This window comes from Saimiri boliviensis, chromosome 8 (genome assembly GCF_048565385.1).
Source record: "Saimiri boliviensis isolate mSaiBol1 chromosome 8, mSaiBol1.pri, whole genome shotgun sequence".
Classification (NCBI taxonomy): Eukaryota; Metazoa; Chordata; class Mammalia; order Primates; family Cebidae; genus Saimiri; species Saimiri boliviensis.
Window position 1 is genome coordinate 94,384,095 of NC_133456.1, and position 22,038 is coordinate 94,406,132.

The 22,038-nt window shown below is 35.6% G+C and overlaps 1 protein-coding gene across 2 annotated transcripts in view; it reads right to left on the reverse strand.

Moving 5' to 3' along the window:
• Positions 1–22,038, reverse strand: part of CNTN6 (contactin 6) — a 297,903-nt gene that overhangs the window by 62,427 nt on the left and 213,438 nt on the right. For both annotated transcript variants that reach the window (XM_074404894.1, XM_074404893.1), the window contains exons 8-11: positions 17,510–17,694; positions 13,060–13,196; positions 11,438–11,567; positions 9,249–9,399 (exon numbers count right to left, since the gene is read on the reverse strand). In XM_074404894.1, coding sequence (XP_074260995.1) covers positions 9,249–9,399; positions 11,438–11,567; positions 13,060–13,196; positions 17,510–17,694 — 603 coding nt within the window. The remainder of the gene's footprint in view (positions 1–9,248; positions 9,400–11,437; positions 11,568–13,059; positions 13,197–17,509; positions 17,695–22,038) is intronic.

Below are 22,038 nucleotides of genomic sequence, written 5' to 3' on the forward strand. Positions count from 1 at the left end.
GATGAAATGAATGGCTGAACTGTTAGGATAGGAAGCAAACTTCTGGGATGGAACAGAGACAAAATGAAGCACATTTCTATTTAAGTAGGTATGTATGCACCAAACAAGTGCTCCTCTACGTGATATTCAACAACTACTGCCCCTCTTGAAGGCAAAGGGATTGCACTTACACAAATTCAGATTCTTTAACCTACTCCACCCCTACTAAATCAAAATCATGGGCATGGCTCTGGGATCTGCATTTTTCACAGCTTTCACATGATTCTTACTATGCGTGATCAAATTTGAAACCGACTGATATAGCAGCCCATGAATTCACAACCACTTTACAAGGAAGCCTACCCATTTTCTGTTGTAAGATACAGTTTAAGAATTGATAAGATGCCATTTATTTTGTGAAACTTCTTTGCTTTGTCCTATTTACTCTTGGTTGAAAGTCACAGGATGTCATTACCCATCACGAAAACAGAGGAGGGAGACTAGAGCAGTAATAGGCCAACACAAGGCAGCAGAGTAAAACAGCACATACTCAGTTAGGTAGGCTGGATTTGAAGGCAGGCTTTATGTCTTTAATGAACCGGAGCTCTTTCAGACCATGGCAAGTGGGTGGTTCTGCAGGCACTGTGTGAAAGGTGAGTGCCCCAGATCGGTGGAGGCCAGCGAGAATAAAGAAAGGAGGATTGGATGGCAAGAGGGGAAAATGAAAGCAAGACTGACAGGGGCACACACAGGATTTTAGCTTGTTACGTCTTTGTGTGACACAGGCAGGACTATCACATGGCACTTGACATCTTCAACATGTATTCCCTTGGAAAGGCTCACCTTAACAAGGCTATCAGGAGTTGAGTATGAACAATTTAAAATTTTATTACAAAGAAGCAGCACAGAAGGGAGATTGTAATAAGCCTGGCATTATGCAGACTGCCATTCTTCCTTAAACACCGGAACATATGGTTCATTTGCCTATTTGATACTCATGCTACCTGATGTACTAAGCACTATTACATTAAGTAGTTGGTGATACAAAATAAAATTAAGTTTATTTGCTTGTTCCATTAGGGATGTCTGTAAGGAGGAGGAAGGGGTAGAGAAGCCTGCTTTGCAGTTGCTGCATAATGTCTAATGTTGCCTTGAAAATGACATGCAGCGGAGGTATTTTATTAAGACTAAGCACTTGAGAGTAAAGGTAAAAGCAAAAGGAACAGTAATGATTTAGAAGGCAGATATTGTAAAATATATAGAGAAGTGTCAGATAGGGATGGAGAATCATATAATTGTCTGTCTTGCATTCAGGCAGACTCCCATTAGTTGGTGCCTCCACAAGGTAAGATGATTGCGCAAAACCTCCAAGAAGAAAATGTCATGGTAGCGAAGTATAGGGCAATGGGCTGTGTAACTAGAAGAACTGCTTTGTCCACATAATTTAGCAATGAGAATAGACAAACTAATTGCTTTCCCGTTCCTTTTCTTTGTCAGGCATTATGCTAAGGGCTTTGAAACAGGCCTTCCCAAGGAGACCTTTTTATCCATGAAGTAAAGAAAGATCCAGTGACTTGCTCAATAACTAGCACTTCTGTCTGATCATGGGGAATTCCCTGATTCTTTCTCTCATCTTTCTCCCTCATTTCCTTCTTTCTTACGCTGGCCTCCTCTCCCTGCTTTCCACTTACCCTACCATCTTTACCCCTTCCTTGTGTAGTTTTCCCACAGTGGAATATGGTGTCCAAGAGGAAAATGCCTGGGTGTTGTGGAGCCAGACAGGTGGAAGTGCAGTGAGTTTGCTCTAACTCTGAGGCTTGAAGGCAAAAATATTGAAGAAACACTGCTTGTTCAATAATTGAGTAAGACTCCAATCCACCTGATGGGTTCACTCTTTCCCACAAGGTACATGCATTTGCCAAGTGCCCAGAGCCACACAGATTTTAAGAGTGGCATTACTGTAGGACAAATCACACAGAATCCATGATTTGAAAACACCTTTCTGCAAATATATATACTTGGGGTAAGTCGGTAAAAATAATGGAAATGACTCCAGAGAGTCCAGCTATCCACTTATTTCAGTTCTAAGATATACGATCACATTCTGAAACCAATTGCCAAGATGTAGAATCTCTATAATTGAGTCAGTTTGATTCTCTGTAAATTTCAAAATGCCTTTGTATTTAGCTCTTTGAGATTATTGGGGTAAAAATGATACAAATTTTAATCATATAATGGGTGACAACTGTGATCTTCAGAAATATATCTGATTATGAAAAATATGTGCTTTAATGTTTTGAGATATGTAAAGTGCCTGATACATCACCCAGCATATAAAAAGTGCTTAAAGTGGTTATTGTCAATATTTATAACAATTTGTTTGACTTTTAGCTGAATTTTATTTTATTTATTTATTTGAAAAAAATCAGGGTGAAATGCAATAGACTTTTTTTTTAGGAAAGTGAGAGAAAATGCTGTCAATTGCTTATAGATTCAGTTTTCATTTGTTTGTTTGTTTGTTTTTCGAAACAGGGTCTTCCTCTGTTACCCAGGCTGGAGTGCAGTGGCACAATCATGGCTCACTGAAGCCTCAACATCCTGGGATCAAGTTATTCTCCCACCTCAGCACCCCCCAACACCCAATCATTAGCTGGCACTGCAGGGGTGTGCCACCACATCCCAGCTCATTTCTTTTTCTTTCTTTTTTTTTTTTTTTTTAACTGTTTTGTGGAGACAGGGTCTCACTATGTTGCCCAGGCTAGTCTTGAACTTCTGAGCTCAAGCAGTTCCTTTACGTTGGCCTACCAAATGCTGGGATTACAGGCATGAGCCACTGCACCCAACCAGATTCAACTGTAGAATACTATTCTTTCAAGAATAGGACAAAATTTCTTTTCTCTATCTCTTTGTTTTTATTGATGAAAGCTTGTGTGTCCACGATGACCAAAGCCCAGGTTACTCAGGCATAGTATTTAATGCTGCCTGTCAGAGAACAACATTGAACTGTCTCTCCAGTGGGTTAACATTTCGTATTAAATTCAGGAGGTGATCCCTGAATAGGTAGCCAGCAGTCACTGGGCGTAAGGAGACAAATCTAGGACTTTGATTTCTGTCAGTTCATTTGCTAAGTAGATCCACAAGGAAAAAAAGAAGTGATTAATCAAACTTAGCAGATGTGAAATTGATTCCCTCAGTTGCCTGAGAATGCCTTGCAGAGATAAACTTAATCTGTATTCATCCTGATATTCTGTGGTTGTTTCTTGGCTGCCAGAGGTAAGCATGCACAACCGGGATATGCATGCAAGTCACGATGACAGCAATAAATACATCCAATGCAGCAGTGTGTGTATAGCTCACCTGTCCTTCCACACACACGATTTGAGTCTCATATAACTTCATCAGAGAGTCAAGTACTATTTTTATCTAAAATGAACCAATTGAGAACCTGTGAAATGGGACTTGCTGGAAGTTATCAACTAAGAAGTAGAACTGGGACTTCAACCCAGATCTTTGACGTCAAATAACTTTAAAGAAAAACATTATTATAAGAAAAGGCAAGAAGAATGTTACGTGTCATGTGACCATCTGGTTTAACATTTTATCTCCTGAACCCAGTCAGGTTATGATAGGTGTTTAGCAAATACATGCAGAATGAATGAAGAAATTAATACATGAATATTCATACCATGGGTCTATTCATTATTAAAATTTTTGGTTTAGCTGCAAAATCCCTAAAGTTAGTTAAACCAATTAAACTTTAACTTCTTTAAATTTAGCAACACAGAAAAGATTTGTTGAATGTGTGCTATATTCCAGGTTTGTGCTGGATGCTAGGCCTATAATGGTGAACTAAAGAATGGTGCTCAGTGTCTTCATGGAGCTCACAGCCTAGCTGATAGGGATCTCTGTAAATTCTGATTCCATCTAACTCAATCATTTTAGCTGTTTTGATAATTCACAGCAATTTTCATGTTTGGCTAAGTCACTTGGTCACCCAAGCAAATCATTAAAGCATATATAAAGCTATAACTAAGATGGAACTTTCAATTTTAACCTCCTGAGGTAGGGTTTTTATTGATTTTTAAAATGTAATCTCTGTGCAAACAGACACTATATGTGTAACATGGCCAGCCTAAAGTTAGAACATGAGAAATGCCATTTTATAAAGGACAAAGCTGTTTTTAAAATACGTTGTAATGGCTGTTCCATTCTCCTCACAATAACCGTGGGCCTTGGTCTCTGTAAATACAGCTGCTAGTTTACTTTGCAGAATGCAAAGGGGTAAAAACACTTATCGGAGACTGCCAGAGTTGCTAGCCTTTTGACTATTGGTAATAACCATAATAAGCATCCCCACCTAATTCCATCCTGGCTCCTGCGACTTGTAATAAGTAACTCGGGTCTGTGAATTCCACCCTACCCAGATAATGTATAAACTAATGTTTATCTTGACTTCTGTAAACCACTTAAACGGAATGACAAAAGTCCCCGAGCCCTCGGAATGTCCAGATCCCCCGTCTCCGCCCAGGAGATGAGTTACAGAATCCACTAGCCCTCAGAATGTCTGAAGCCCCATCCCGGCTCTTCACCCCCACTCCCAAGGTGGCTTTTTGGGTATAAAAAGCATTGGAACTCTCCTTTCAACACCACGGGTTGGAGAGACGCGAGTCCTTCATGGCTGCCGGCACAATAAACCCTGCAATTTGGCATACTTTTGTCTGGGAGTTGACTTTCTATGCTCGGTCCAGTACAACATATGAATATAGTGTTTAATATTTCTTAAAATTGTTTTCATATTATTTCATCTTAAGATAAATCCAGGAAACAGTGGCCTCAAAAAAAAAAATAGGAGTCTAGCATTTCTATTCAAGGTCATACCACTTATCAGTGATGGATCTAGGACTACAACCTCTGTTTTCTAATTCCCAGTGCTTCCTGGTTTCTCCTGCAGGAATATTCCCTTTGCTTCTCTTCAATATAAGTGCTATTTCTAAACCACTGGTAGGCCTGAGACAGATGTTGCATGACCATTCATTACTAGCAGGAAAGCAGGCAGCCTTTGGACTTTGTAAGGCCATCTACCGATTTTTAGTGCAAGAAATACTTTTCTCCTCTGACAGGCTGCTATGAATATAGATCCTTGTTTTAGGAATAGAACTCTTAAAACACCGAAGAATTCAATTACAGCACATAGACTAATAATAATAAACATGTTCACTGTATTGGGAAATGTTACTTAATCTGAATTAGCAACACATCAAATTACCTCAAATCATGTGACAACAGCATTTCAAAAACTGAAGAATGTGTGTGTTCTCCATTAACCACAGAAAGGAAAAGATGTGAATACAGAGATGGAAGACTTGGCACCAAGATCTAAGCTTCTTCACTTACTAGCTGTGTGATGGAAGCTGTTTCAATTCATATAAGACTAGAAGAAATTGTCAAAATATATATACTGCTGCCATTTTTTATAAGTCAGCAATTCAGTCTGATTACTCTGAATAGGCTTCTTTAGAGCCCTCTTAACCATCTCAAGGTAGTTATACTTTATTGGCTGCAAGAGTTAGTGACAATGAAATTTCAAAGTAGACAGTACCATATAGAAGTTTTATAACAGAAACTAAAAATGTACATTTCCTCACATAGGTATTTCCAAGGTGAAGAACCAGAAATTATTTCTACTCGGAATCATTGTAAAAATTTGAACTTTTTTTTCCTTTATCTGACTCTTATTCTTCCTACATATACAACTCTGTCATACTTTAGCAGAGGTATGAGATGGTAGAAGTTATATATGTTATATACATGGCTATTTAAGTGAAATAATTAGCCTGGTATGGCATTAAAAAATGTGTCCTGGGCTCAGTATTCTGTGTTTGAGTTTAGGATCTGGTACTGTAATTTCAGAAAATAGGCCAGATTATCTCTAGTGCTCCTTTCAAATACAGCACGAATAGTGTATGTACACATGCAATAAACCTTGCATTTGCAATCAAATCTAAAAATTAATTGCAAAGTCAACCTTTATGCCCAATACTCTGTCCCTGGCTCCTAATATATTTAACTTCCTTTGCTTTGGAAATCTGATGCCAATTCCTAAATATCCATCTACCCACACCCCACCCACATGAATACATATATACTCAATTAAATAAATTTTATTTATGTGTTCAAATGTAAGAAAAAAATATTTTGTGAAATTAACTACTACTGTAATATTGTCTTCTCCAAAGCGTTCTTTAATATTATCTTCTCCAGCGTCATGACAATTTGAAAGCTAAATGTAATTACTTGGCTCGGATTTAGGATCTGTTCTGTCAACACTCTTTTGAAAAAGAAGAGTGAGTTCTGATCAGGGAAAAAAGAATTTGGCTACCATGTAATGGTTCAAACCAAAGATGAAGAAGAAATTATCAACCTTGGGCCTGAACAAGCTTGAAGAAACCGTTTGACTTTCCTCTTTTGGGAAAATGAAGTACTTCTAATTAATTTTATATATGAAAGTCTTTGGAAGACAAATGACTTGCCCAAAGTTATGCACTCAATAGGGTAGGGCCTGAAATCCTTTTAGTATACCACACTACATCTCTAGTAAACAGCAGTGCCCCTTCTTGTCCTTCCTCCTTCCTCTCTCTCTTTCTTTCCCCCTCTTTCCTCCCTCCCTCCCTTCCTTCCTTCCTTCCTTCCTTCCTTCCTTCCTTCCTTCCTTCCTTCCTTCCTTCCTTCCTTCCTTCCTTCCTTCCCTCCTCTCTTTATTTTTTTTTACCACTACTCTAATTTGTTACTTCAATCTTTCTGGAAGTCCTGTGATAAGACTGCAAAAAAGCCAATAGGCCAACACAAACAGAAGCATAGATGCTGTATTTCTCAACAAACAGCTTGAAGCCATGCACTTAATAAAACCAGGCAGATTGATGGCATCAGAAGAAGGGACAGGCTAGGAAGTGTGCAGGGACATAGACTTATGGAGTTGACTGTGTGACCTTTTCAAAATTACTGATCAATGTAATCTATACCATGCAGAGATATTGCGACTATAATTACTACATTCTGCTGGAGCTCAATTATTTTCAGCATTTAAGAATGCACATTCAAGAGATAATTTGTTTGTTTGTTTGTATGTATGTTTTCTTTTATTAAGACCTGCAGTGAAATCCTAAAGCAATGAAAGGATAGAATGAAAGAATAATCTATAAACAGAAATCACAGTGCTCATTCCCTTAATCACAGAGAGACAATGCTGAACTGATATGACTATTGGTACTGTGCTGGGGCTAAAATGACCCCCAAATTTTTCCAAAGGGGGCAAAATAAAATAAAACAAAAACCTGAAAAGTTATTTTAAAAAACAGTTTTATTTGTGCTTTTTTCTCTCTCTCTCTTTATCTTAGCTTTATTCAGATCCTTCCTCTTCCTTTTTTTTCTCCTCCCCACATACTTTGCCTTTGGGCCTTTACAACTTGTGGAAGGTAAATGTCATCATTCTGATCTTTTGGTGAGTTACTTTATTAAATGAGGCACTGTTAATCAATTTGTCCAGAGCCTTAGAACAGGGTGCTGTGTTTGATACTGCAGGGTCTCTTATGTTTTTCTGTTTCACAGCCATATATTCAAACCTTGATTCGATTTTAGGAACAAAGGAGGAAACATTTAAGAAGAATTCACATCTAAATCTTTGGGGAGAAAATATCCCAGGAAATGCACACAGAAGAGACCCAAACTGAGTCAGGGAACATGTTTCCTTTCACCTTTTCTTTCAGCTTAGTTCTGAAGCAGCTGTTCTTAAGTCTTGAGGCATTTCCCCAAGAACAACCTTTCTCTAAAGCTGGCAACACCTTAAATATTAGTCTTTTTTGACTCATTCATTCATTCCACAGATATTTATTAATTTTGGTTCTGTGTTAAGGTACAGGACATACGAAGATAAATTTGACATAATTCCTGTCCTGGGAAAAGCTTTAGTCCAGGGATGTAAAGAAGTTTATAGAATAAGGGTAGACAGAATGCCCTAGAAGGGGCTCTCTGGTATATACCTCATTAATGGAACACATCATCATAAATGGAAAGAGTCTTCAAGGCAGCAGTTATAACTACAATGGGACTTTACACAAACCACAGAAACCCCTGGATTTTTGTTTGTTTTAACCTCTTATCTTTTTTCTGTGGCCACAAATGAAATACTGGGATTAGAAGTGATAAAATCGTGTCCCCACATCCAGCCTATGGCCACTTTTCTGGCACGGGAGATTCAATACCAGAATGCAGATTTCCAGGTTTCTCTGAAACATTGGAAGTTCTACAAACCTAGTTCTATTTTCCCACAAGGCAACAGTTGACAGAATTTGGAGTTGTGACTATCCCTTTTGGGTATAGAACTCACTTTCTAGTCCTTCACAGTCATTTCTTCCAAGACTAACGATTATCATTTTTTAACACACTTTAGTTGTCCTTTCTTTCACCTGGCCTTTTACCTGCCTGTCCTGGTAAGCATTAAGTCATGGAACATATGATGCTGATGAAGAGCTCATTGAACTAAAGGGACTATTTTCATATCTTTAGCACATTGGCTCATTCACATTAGGATTTAATTGCATATCTGATTATATAGTAACATGCGTGAGTCATTAAAGACAGCAGCATCTGTAGTCTACTCACTTCATGTATACAAGGCTCTTCAGTACAATAGAATAAAATGTATTACAAAGTAGAGAAAAACATCTGTTTTTTTTTCTGTCAAAGTCTCCTAGAAAACATGCCAGTGCTGATCTAGGGTTTTGCAACTGCATCCGTTATGGAAGGAAACCTCTCTTCCTTCTCTACAGGAAACTCTCTACATTTCTTCATGTGGTGAATTCATTTTGTCATGGTGTGAACACCTGTGTGACTATTTAAAAACCACAACACCAGGTGTGTGCCAATGAGTGTCTCTCCTTTGTGAAATGTTCTTTGCACTGATTTCTCAGCAGGCCGGGTAGGGAAAAAGCCTTCAAACTGAATGTAGAAAAAGGTCTTAAAAGATTTTTAAAAATCTATCTATTACAAGTGCATTCACTGAAAATACTGCAGCTAATTCATACAAACAGGTCTTCATTTTATCAGATCTTTTTGTTTTTTACTATCATGAGAAGAATGTTGGCATCTCTGGATATGCCACTGAAATGTTTATCACAAAAGAGGAAATTTTGAAAGGGCTACTAAAACCTAAAAATTTGCAAGATATTGTATTATAAACACTTTAAAATATTTTTTTTTTAAAATTAATTTACCTTTTGCTTTGTCTAAGGGTCTCCATTCCTCTTTTCCAAGAGATAGCTGCCCTGGGAAAAGCATTTGGTTTGCATTCGATAACAATATCCCCACCAACTTGAACAAATGAATTTTTCTTAACAGGACTTTTGGAGAAATCTGGAGCTGAGGCTAAAAACAAATTAAAAAAAAATTTTTAATTACTCAATTAACATGTAGTGACTTAAGGAGTGACTTGCTATGCTAGACAGAATCTAATATTTATAGTTGTAACCTCTTTTCAAGTTACTTTGCTCAAGGTATTCTGGGACCAAATACTGACTTAACATTTTAGAGCTTATGTTTAGTTTGTAAAATGAAGATAACAATAGACATTACCTTAGGAAGATAGTGTGGGGATTAAATGACATAACAGCTGCAAGGGACTATAGTATAGTGTTTGGCACAAAATATGGGCTCAAAAACTAACTTATTTTTGTTTTGTTGGTGGCCATTGCAATAACAAAAGCAAGTTGGTAGGGCAGATGAAAGTTAGACAAAGTCACTTTTCTGATAGCATTTACAACAAAGAAGATAAATAGACTGAAGAAGGATTTTAATCCTGACCAGGAAAGTCTATTTCAGCCAAAAAAAAAGATCATATATATCATATACATACATATACATATATATATACATACGTGTATATATATATTCATGTATTTATATATATGTGTGTGTGTGTGTGTATGTGTGTTTCTGATTTATTTCAGTTGTATTCTATTGCAGTTAGCACTGAAGTAAATCAGAAAACTTTTTGCTATTAGCAATAAAATACCATTGAAATAAATCAGAAATACTATATCATTATGTTGGCTTTTCCCTCACTAAATATGTTAAACAAATGCCAGTTCCCAAGGACAAGAAATTATTAGGCTATTGGGGTGCATCTAAATCTTTCCAACTTCATGAATGTTGGAATCCATGTGTTCAATCACCATTTTTAATCTAAAGCTCAAGTGAACTGAAGTTCTTTTAGATATGCCTTGCTCTCTTGCTTCTGAGCTTTTCAGATATTGCTTCTCTGCCCTTTACTTGACTGGTGTACATTTTTACTTGTGATCTTAGATTAAAGGGAATGTCCTCAATTTAGGTTATGTTCAATTCATCATGTGCGATGATAGCGACTACTCAATTCTTAGCCATAAGAACTGCCATATTTTAAATCCAACATTATTTTGCTCCTTCAAATTATAGGTTCCGTGAAGATAAAGGTCACTTCATTTTGCTACGGCTCAGTACATAATAAATATTCAATCAAACAACTGTGATAGAAAGAATGAACAAATGAATGAGTGCTCATCACCCATAAGCTCATGAAACTTTGTGTCTTGTTATTTGATCCTTCCTTTCTTTTATCTCCTTTGTTCTTTCTACCACTAAGAAAGCCTTGGGTTGAAAGCTATCAGTGAGTCATTTATTGTGGCAGACACCACTGGCTGGATTTCCCAAAATATCATTTTCAAATTGCTTTAATCTCAGCACTTTCCAATATAGGGACTTATCTTTCTAACTCCTCTTGATGTCTAGATGGTCATGTGACAGAGCTCTAGTTAATGACATAAAGAAAAGTTTGCTGTGGAAGCTAAGGGAAATTCTGCTTTTCTAATAAAACAGACAAATGTGATAAATTCTGTAACCTCCCTCTTCTTCTGCCTTGAGCATACACTTGATTTCTGTAACTACAGCAGCCATCTTTAAACCACGATGCTTTCATCATGAAGGGAAGCTATAAAGAATAACAGTGTCAAGTTGAGGTGCCATACCCAGCAGCCAATGCCCCTCTTGTTAAGAGATAAATAAAACACTGTTTCTTTTAGTCACTGTGAATCATGATAAGTTTTATTACTTTTTAATTCGCAGCTGAAAATATTCCTAATAGATATTTTTTGAGTGATACTCAATAATTCATACTAGAATCAGCTTTGGAAGAGCTTCTTCTGGTTTGAATGCACTCAGTGGTGGGTTTTTTTCTCAAGCCCCAGTGCACTGCCCAAGCAGAATAATAATCACCACCTTAAATTTTGTAAAAGGCTGATTTAGACATTTCCCATTATTTAATGAGACGGCAATTGCTAATTTACAAAAAAAAAAATGAGTTCAGATTATGTATAATTATAGCTTGCTAAAATGTCATTTTGAATTTGCTGGTTGCAAATGAATGACTTACCTAAAACTCTCAATTCAGCATTTGCATAAATTATCTGATATTTGTTTTCTGCAGCACATTGGTAGACACCAGAATCCGACACATTCAACATCGTTATGATGAGTGTCCCATTTTCTATTTGAATTCTCTCCTAATAAAGGAAAAGGTATACAAAGATGCTAATCTGTTAATGCAGCATTCTCTTAACCAGGATATGTTATTAAACAACATTTGTGTGTATCTATGAGATCTGATACTTTGGTATATGAATATACTACTAGATCCTGAGAAGCATGTCTAAGTTTAAAAAATGAAAGTATGTTTAGGATAATATTAGTGGTTAGTAGTATGTTTTATGTTATCTCATTTATTTGACAATTGGCATGCTTTGCACAAAAATGTATGTTAACTTCCTGTTATTTGGCATACACAATAATTTAGAATACTCCACCATCCAAATTATTCCACAAAAAAATGACTAACAGTAACATTAGATATGCATCTGATGACTAGAACATTGCCTTGGCTTTCAATTTTCCAAAAGTTTCAAAAACATTTGAAATGTAACGATGTGATAATTTTCTAATTGAGTCCTAAGTTGGAGGAGCTAAATCCTTCCTTTATATAGCCTACTATAAAGTGTGCCTAAACAGCCCAAATCTGTTACAGAACACTATTTAGGGTATAGAAATACAACTTTGAGTGCATAAAAGTGCACATAATGACATGGTAGTACATATATAACTTAAGACTAAATACTTCAAGGTACGTATTACCATCCTCTAGGGAAGCAGAAAGTAGGCTGGAGGAAACAATGTTATATGCAAAAGGCTTGCAGGAAGAAAATTCCACTGATGCTGAAACAAAGAACAGCATTATATTCCGCTTACAAACAACAGATGTTCTTTGTGTCTCTGGCTATTCTTACATGTGCAAAGTGAAATGAAGAATTAACACAATTATCTGGATAATGTAATAGATTTTAAAAACTCATTTTCTCGGTATTGTAGAAGAAAGTATGCTTTAAATTGAGAAATGTGGATAACTGCTTTAGTTCTTTACTTTCCTCGGGGTTTAAAGACAGTCATCAGTTTTCATAAAACCAAGATGTTGGGTAGTGACTAAGAAATTTGGTCTTGGTATCAGACCAAAATAGTTTAAAATGCTAATTACAACATTTACTAGGTGCTGTGTGACCTTAAACAAGTAGCCTAACCGCTTTGAAACTCATTTTCTTTAACTACATAATGGAATAATAATTGTATTTCTCTCATAAGACTTTTGGGAGGATGCAATAAGATAATGCATGGAAAAATATTTAACACAGGGCTTGGCTCATATGAGAGTTCAATAAATGTTATCTGTGTCAGTGACAACAATGACAACGATGATATTCAAATATGAATGACTAGCTGTGTGATCTTGTGAAAGTTATTTGTCTTCTCTATACCTATTTTTCTCATTTGAAAGGTGGGTTACTTTGCAAGTTTATTTAAGGATTAAATAAATCCATGTATGCTTCCTTTCCTGGAACATACTGAAGACTCCCTTAACAGTAGCTGTTTCTGTTAGCTACTAGTACTGCTAGTAATAATATTTACTTAGTAGAGTAGGTAAACTTTTAATATCAACAAGTTTCTTACCTCTGGGTTGAGTCGTTCACCGTTTTTTAACCACGTGTACCAAGGGTTTGGCTTTCCACTAGCTTTACATTCCCAAAGCAAGCTGTCATAGATGGAGAGGTATGTATTCTGGATTTTCTGTTCCCATTCTGGAGGAGCTGTTTCAAAAAGGCAAGTGCAACTGTTTGGTAAGGCAATTATCCAAGACAGTATGCAACATTCCAGGGGCTGTACAGATCAGAAGGACAAGGCTAACGGGGTCCAGGTGGATTTCACACACTTAATTTGAGGGAGGGGAAATGCAGGAGCTTCAATGTGGGGTGACAGAAATCCTGCTGCAAGTATCATTGGGCATCTGGCTCAAGTTAAATGTTTCTCATTTGTCATTTTGCTGCACCTGTATAACAACTTGGGAGCTGTGTGAAAAAGTCAAAATGTAGAAAAGGCCAAGGAATAAGTCCATGCTAAATATTAGAACGTAGATCAAGTTAGAAAATGTATATAAAATATGAACCTGTGTAATAAATCTGAAAGTTCACTGATTATATTTGTTCTAAACTAAAAGCAATAAATCTGTACCTATATCAGAAACACCTACAACTCAGTCAATACCTTGAAGCATAAATCAAACAGAAGCCTCCTCATATTTTGGTAGAAAGATAACCCAATATTCTTTTTTTCTAGATAAAACTCTTGACAAGAAATGAGAACATTTGGAGTTGTATACAGGTTCAGTATCTTACTTTAATCCTGGGTGGGAGTTTTCCAAATTTTCTCTAATTTGAGAAATTTCTTCACAGTACTAAAGCAACAAGCAACTGGCAAAATTAATGGGAAAGTAAGATTGTGCGCCGGGCGCGGTGGCTCAAGCCTGTAATCCCAGCACTTTGGGAGGCCGAGGCGGGTGGATCACAAGGTCAAGTGATCGAGACCATCCTGGTCAACATGGTGAAACCCCGTCTCTACTAAAAATACAAAAAATTAGCTGGGCATGGTGGCGTGTGCCTGTAATCCCAGCTACTCAGGAGGCTGAGGCAGGAGAATTGCCTGAACCCAGGAGGTGGAGGTTGCGGTGAGCCGAGATTGCACCATTGCACTCCAGCCTGGATAACAAGAGTGAAACTCCGTCTCAAAAAAAAAAAAAAAGAAAGAAAGAAAGATTGTTATTTTTACCATTATTTATGGAAACAGGCTAGTTGGAAATTAAATGTTTTAACATGAATATCTCTTTCATGAGCTGACTAGAAACTGCCTAGAGGTGCCAATTAATCTCTCTCCTTTAGTTATTTCCTTGGATATACAGAAGTATATGATGATTCCCTTGGACTCTCAGGCTGTGGCAAGCCCCATGCTTTATATTTGTAATTGCACTTAATTCTCTGTACAGTCTTTTCAGCGGATTCTTGCAAAGATGTTAGGTAACCTGTACAAGATCACATGGTAGAAAACAAGGAAACCAGAATTTGAACCCTAAAAGCAGAACCTGAGTAAAAGGCTTGAGTTCCACGTGTTTATTTGAGAATGCTAGCCCAAGGGAAATATATCAGGAAAAGAGGTAGTCACAGGAAAGTAAAAAAAAATGTCAATGCAAGGATGAGTTATTGAGTTGACAACCAACATGATCCATTTTGCTCTATCTCATGCCAACTTCTAAGGAGTCTTTATGATCTGTCTAACCAGCGAAAGGAAAGGGAATCATTTATTCACTAGTTCCCATTCAGGGTCATCTAAGGGTAGCACAGGTGTAAACTACTGGCACATCCATGCTTAAAGCTGAGTAGGCTCACGAAGGAGCCAAAGAAAACCCAGAACAGGAAACAAGATGTACTTCGTTTGGCACCTGAGACAACACTCTTTAAGGTTACACGTACAAAACACAGTGCTGAACTGGTCACTGTAGAAATGGTTCAAGTAATAAGATGTCAGGCCAAGAGGGGTCAAAATTGTATACAATATAAAATCCAAGTCTGTCTGACTTCTAGAGTTTTTCTACTGCAAAACTGGCCCCCACCAAGAGAGAAGATCCTCCAATGAGCCTATGAATGATTAAAAGCAATCATGATGTCTCTGGGTGGTGGGAACTAAGCCCAGGATTACCTCTTGTGGAAATCAGGAAAACTTCCCATTATAGAATATGCTTCCTGAAGCCTTGAGGGACAAATCAAGGCAAAACTTAGAAGAACTGGGTGTATTGATGAAATCAAATCAGGTTTCTGGGTATTATTAATAAAATTATGTAATTCATAGGTACTTGTTTAGAAATTGCCCTAATTAATATATGTTTGATCTGGGAAAAGAAATGCATGCTCATATACAATTTCACATAGCTTACAAAGGTTTCAGATATATCTGATTTTATACTTAATGCAATAATTGTAACTTTAGAGCACATTCATTTATTTAATGTGCATATTCTTTGGATGATTAAAATTCTGGAGAGCAAAGTTTTAAATTTTCAACTAGGTAGGAAACTCATGGGAGAAGATGCTTAGGATTTGGGGTCTACCATACAGGCTTGAGTTTTAGATTTTTTTCTGCCATATTGACTAATTATGAAAAGTCACTTAACCCTTCTGAACATGTTCTATTTTCTATGATGAATAATACTTTAGAGATTTCATTTGGAGGTTATAAAAGTACAATATATATGGATATATAATATTACTTGGTTCTGAATTATAACATAAACATGGCAATATAATTGAGACTGAGAGATTTTTTTCTTGAATTTCTCACGTATTATTCAACTCTGAGGTAATTAGTCAATTCTCTTTTCTTTTGGGAGCACTTCAGAAAGTGAATTAATAGGTGACTAAGAAGCATAAATGATTATGTTATTGTGGGTATCCATTATTACCCACACGGACCATTTCAGGCTCATTAAATGGCTAATTTGGTTTTGATGAGATACAGTGCAATGAATTTAGACCACCATGTCGAAATGCTCTGACAGAGTCCAGTTTCAGAAGGCATTTCAACGTTCTGATCTTGAACCTGACAATCACTATCTCTGATATCTTGCACAATTAACTCAAGAATTTTTTGTCTATAGTATCACTGCAGATTGTTTCTACCTCTAAAGATTAATCACAAGATTTCTACTCCTTAAGATTAAGAATTATACAAATGAATGTTTATAAAATTGCTATGTAAGCTCACATTTGCCATATCAGTATAGAGAAAAGTACTTTATTATTGATTTCCAGTTGATGGATACCTTTGTGTTCTGGTTCATCTCTTGGCTCTATCTTTGTATATGAAATATAAAAATGGAAAATATGTCTTTAAAACTAGCCAAAGCATTCAACATCTTAATTCTACCAAAAACTCTCATTTGCACCGTATTTTATTTACAAAGAATGCTAAATTCCAAAGACTTTCCTTTAAAGTGTAGATACTATTGAAAAAAAAACCATTGATTTTCTTGGCTAGCTTTGCTAAAATTGTAGGAGAATAATGAGTAGGAAATCATATTCTATATATAAAATAGTACTTTTCATTGCAGGTTAAAGTTGAAAATTCTAAAGAAAATGGAAAATCATATTACAGACATACAATATTTTCTCCCCACAGGACAATCAATCAGCATTCCTATGGAGTAATTACAGTATCTGAAATTTTTCTAGTTATCACACACACACACACACACACACACACACACACACACACACTTTCTCCAATTACTTTATCATTGATTATAAACATGTCACATAGGAAAGTATTTTTGGCCACATATAAATACTTTTTTAAAGTTATCTAATTCAGATATATTGAATTTACTGAAGAAGTTAAAGATATTTTAATAGTACACCACATTTTGAAAATTCTAAGGAATATTTTATGGTTTATTTAATGTAAGTAAGAGAAAATTTCAAGCTCGAATGAAAGAAGACACAAAGACAGCATTTAGATAATATATGCATTCATCATCTCACTGAAGTTTATGAGAGATTTTGGTAACTGAGACAAACATAATTTTTAATAATGAAATCATCTTATTTTTACATTATCTACTTATGGGTGGGCAAAATATCAAAAACAGAAACAAATATTATAAACCACCATGCAGTATTATGTTTTCCCTATCAATTTTTTCCTTCATTTATAAATTCTACTTAGTATTAGAATTAAGATTGCTATAATCTGTTAGAGAACATGTTATGGGAAATATATGAGAGTTCATGCTACCTTTTATTATAAACTTTTATGGCTCTAACAGGATACTGCTGATGTTTTCAAGGCAATTATAATAAACAATAGCATTCAAAGACCATGCTAAAATTAAAACCATATTTTAAAGGCGGTCATTTCCATTTGCTAATCATTGTATTAAGCATAAGCATCTAAACCTGGAAATAGGCCTTCCTTATTTCCCCAAGACACTTTTTCACAACATGCTAATGAGTTCCACAGTTTATTATGAAGGGCATTACCAAATATTTTATTTACATTTGAAATTCAATTAGCTTACCATAAAAAATGAGTTGACCCTTTGCAAGGTTTCTTCCTCGAAGGTTGCTTGCAATGCACTCATAAAAGCCTTCATCTTCTTGTTGAAAGTTTGGTATTTCAAGGATAGCTTGGGTTTTGCTGTACTTGACTTTTCCTGGCAACGGGCTTCCATCCCACCTTCTCCAACTAATATCAGGTACTGGACTAAACAGTTATACCTCATTAGAATAGAAGATGGTGTAGTCTTTATGACAGCAGAATAAAACAAGAGCATCCTTACAAATAACTCTCAAGAAAAATATTCTAATAATCAATTGCATTATGACTAGTTTCTAGATCATGCAATCATTCACCATTCACTCAATCAGTCATTTATTTAACACTTTATTAAGTGTCTGCCATATGCAAGTCATGGTGCTATGTTCAGTGATGGAAAATACTGATGAATAAAATAGGTATGTTCTCTGCTCTTATGTTGCTCATAGACTAGTGAGAAAACATACCATAAACAAATAATAAAAACAAATACAGTTGCAAACACCAAAAACTAAAAGAAATAGGGTGTAGAGACAGTAATAAGATTATGTCAGTTTATCATAGTGGTCAGGAAATTCTTTGTGAGAACATGACATTTAAGACTAGGCAGGCTTTATATATATTCATAGTTTCTACAGCAAAAATGTAGTGTTCTAGAGCTAAACTGGTACTAATAGGTAACTGAAGACATGTGATGGGTGAGCTAAATTATCCAGGGAAATTAGCACTATAAAATAGACCCATATGAATTGGTAAATAGGCTCTATGATTCTCAAAAAAGTTCTCATTTATACACTATTTAAAAAATAATAACAAAATAGAGCTGGATTTACATTGCACACTGTCTCCTGTTATACAGAATTTGTAAATAAAGTAACTTTATTAATATGAATTTAGTCTGCTTTCTCGTATTTATTTTTAGTCTAATATGGGTATCTTTTAAAGGATCAAAAACACATGTTATAATAAATGAAACTAGGTGTTTAACAGTAAGAAATGGATTTAGAAATTAATGGTTTAGAAGGCATAATGTAAGAACAGGCAGGCTGCAAGCAAAGTTCCAGAAGGAAAACATCCACTACTAAACTAATCATATGTAAAATGAATTCCCAGTCTGTTCACATTAACATCTCTCCTTTCCTCTTGTCAAGTCATTCTTCATTCCCTTATAGATTTTCAGATAGTTTAAATAATTATTTTCTAATTATATTTCAAATTATTAATAATAATGGTAGTAAGTCATTTTGCAAAGTCAATTTGTAAACCTTGAAGAAGAGGCAGAATTTCTTCAGGTCAGCAGAAGTCATATGGGAGACTCATCCAATTACATGCAAAGCAGTTGGCAAATAAAGATTTGAAGAGTTTGAGCAGTAAACAACTGCAGAAAGTTGGGGATGGCTCAGTAGAAGCTTCAAGTAAGAAAACTTATTAAGCCTTAGACATTTTTATTGGAAAAAATTATGATCCTCCTGTGTACATGAAGGATAAAGTACAAGAATAAAATCAGATGTGCTCAAACATATTTGCCAGAAAATGTGCCCCAAATCAATGTTTGATTCATCTATTTGTCTCAGAATTAGCATACAACTACAGTGAAAACTTGTATTTTGAATTGTCTTAAGTACAAAATAAACTTATTATTATTGTATACTAAGTTTTTGTCCTTTTGAAAAGCCTTGTCACTTACTACAAATTTAAGTTGACATTTCAATAAATTGGCATATTCTTGGTAACAATTAACCTCAGATAACTGATGTTCTTTTTCATTCATCTTAGGGCATATCAAACCAATAAGAATGAAATTCCAGAAGAAAATTTATTCACATAGATATTCACAATGTCTAGTGAATTTTATAGAATGTGAGGTATTACTCAATTAAAAATACAAATGTTGTTGTGTATTGCTTGGGAAATTTTTATCTATGGGTAGTTGTGATATAAGTATCTTTTATTTTCCCCTTTCTGCTTATTTCTAATTTTCATTATTTCCCTACAATGCACATGCATTACCAGTGTAACAAAAATTTTCTAAGAAAAAAAATTTACAAAGAAAATGAAAAGCTCTAATATTTGTCTGAATTCATGATTCATTATCTTTTTATGACAGCAAATCTCTGAGATTTATGACAAATACATGCAAAGTATATCACTGAAAAAGCTTTTAATCTAAAACATTCAGACAAAATAGAAGTAAAAATTGTGTATTTTTCCCACTGCTATATCTTAGTTCTCTATATTAATTGTGAAGACAGATGTCATTTTTATATAACTAAATACCTAAGTAATTGAACATTTTGACAATTATGATAATTGTAATAATATCACAACAAATAGCTACCTTATATTATACAGACTAACAGTACCTGTACAATACAGAGTACCAGGTACTCTGTATCTGTATAATATGTACATATAATTTCACTTACTTTTCGTAAAGCTAAAGAGACAGAGCTGAGATTGATTTCCAGGTTACTGGAAAAGAATTCTGACTTCACAGATACTGTATTAAGTTGGGGCAAAAATAATTGCAGTTTTTTGCCATCAAAAGTCATGGCAAAAGTACAATTACTTTTGCACAAACCTAACTGGAACATTCCCTTGCAGCCTAGGTATTTGTTACTTTACAGTAGTGCATCTCCATTTTAAGTGGCCAAATTGTGTGGGTGTAAAAAGAACAAGTCCAGCCTTTTGGAGAAGGTGGAAGAATTCCACCTTTTCCACGGAAAAATAACTCTGTGACAACATTAAAGTTAATAGGAGAAATGGGGTATCCTATATAGATATACTTTTCTTAGAAGAATAATGTAGCAGAAAATGTCAGTGTTAGACTCAAATTCCTTCTAATTCTTCTTCTGTCCCAGATTCTTATGCACTTTTGTACCCTTAAGAGCCGGTACATGTTATCTCTTTTTGGACACTGTCCTCAAGCTGCTATAGCTAACTTATCTTCATAAAGAGAGAACTGAAAGTACCTAGGAATTTACATGCCCCCAGGAGTAGCCCTTAACCAATCACTGACTAGGTTCTAGGGTATAACTTCTCCAGCTTCCATGTCCCTGGTTGTGGGACAACTCTAAATGTGACCTGTATTCTCTCCAGAGCTATAGGACTGAGCCAAATTTATCTTCTGTGGAACTTTGCTTGACACTGTACTGAGCATGGCTACTTTCTCTTCCCTGCCCGACTTCCCTATTTTCCTTTGGGTTCTTTCTAAGAACTCATCTAATAAATCACTTTTAAAAAATTATACTTTCAGGATCTGCCTCTTAAAAATTCAATTAATTAGAACTCCCAATAGGCTCTGATAATGTACTACTCTAGTTACAATGCCAAATGTAGGAAACCTTTAAATATTTCTTATTATAGTACTTTTATATAGGCATTAGACACATATCAAAATGGAAGTCTGGAGAATCCAACATGAATGGCATATAAGACAAAAAAATTAGTAGTAGTAGAACCTTTGTGAAAAACCATGAATTGTGGAACATCTGTTGATAACTTATTGCTCTGTAGAGTGTGGTCACACCAGAATGATATCAAAAGGCATGAAACAGAGATGAGGCTGAACAGAGACAGTAAAGTCTCACTTAAAAAAGAAACACTTCTTTAATTTTCTTTTTCTTTTTCTTTTTTCTCTCTCTCTTTCTCTCTTTCTTTCTTTCTCTCTCTCTCTCTCTCTCTTTCTTTCTCATTGGAGCTATAAGTCTGATAAACCATTCAATTAAGAAGATTATAAGATTCAGGGTACAGCACTGAGCTTTAAAAGTAATAACGTTCCATTTTGAAGGTTACAAGAATTGATGTCCTGGATTCTAAGTCTGCAGAGGACATTTGTTGTTTGCTTTTTAAATTATTTTTTGCCCGCATTTTAATTTTCCTTAGAAAACCCAATCCTCCCAATCTCATTTTAGTTGGGCTGATCACTCCTCTGGAATTAGTTGACAGGACATAATTCAGGTCTTGTCATCAGAGGCCTTGTGGAGCATGGCCACCTTGACTAGACAAACATGGGGATGAAGACAAACCAACCAAAGACAATTAGACTCAGTTCTAGGACTGCTTGCAGAATGACTACTGAAGAAGGAATCTCCTCCCACTCAGGTTTTTTGACACAGTGAGGCATAAACTCCAAAATTCTAGTGAACAATTTTCCACCAAATAGAGAAAGCATCTCTGAAAGCTGAAGCTAACACAGAAAAGAAATTTGATATTCTTCACACACCTAACTCAAGTCATGCTTGATGCCTACCTCCCAAAAGACAACCAAACAAACAAACAAACAAATCTTCTGAACATTTCAATTAGCTGATATATTCTCTTTTTTCCTTAACTCCATTTTGCCATTTTCCTGCTATATTCAACCAGAAGGGATCTGACAAATTGATTCGGAATGCCTCAGTTCAAATGCTAGCTAGGTTAATTCCTATCTGTGTGATTGAATTACATGATATGGTGGATTCCTCCTGGATATTATATTGTGTGCTCTAAATACATTAGAATCCTTACAGC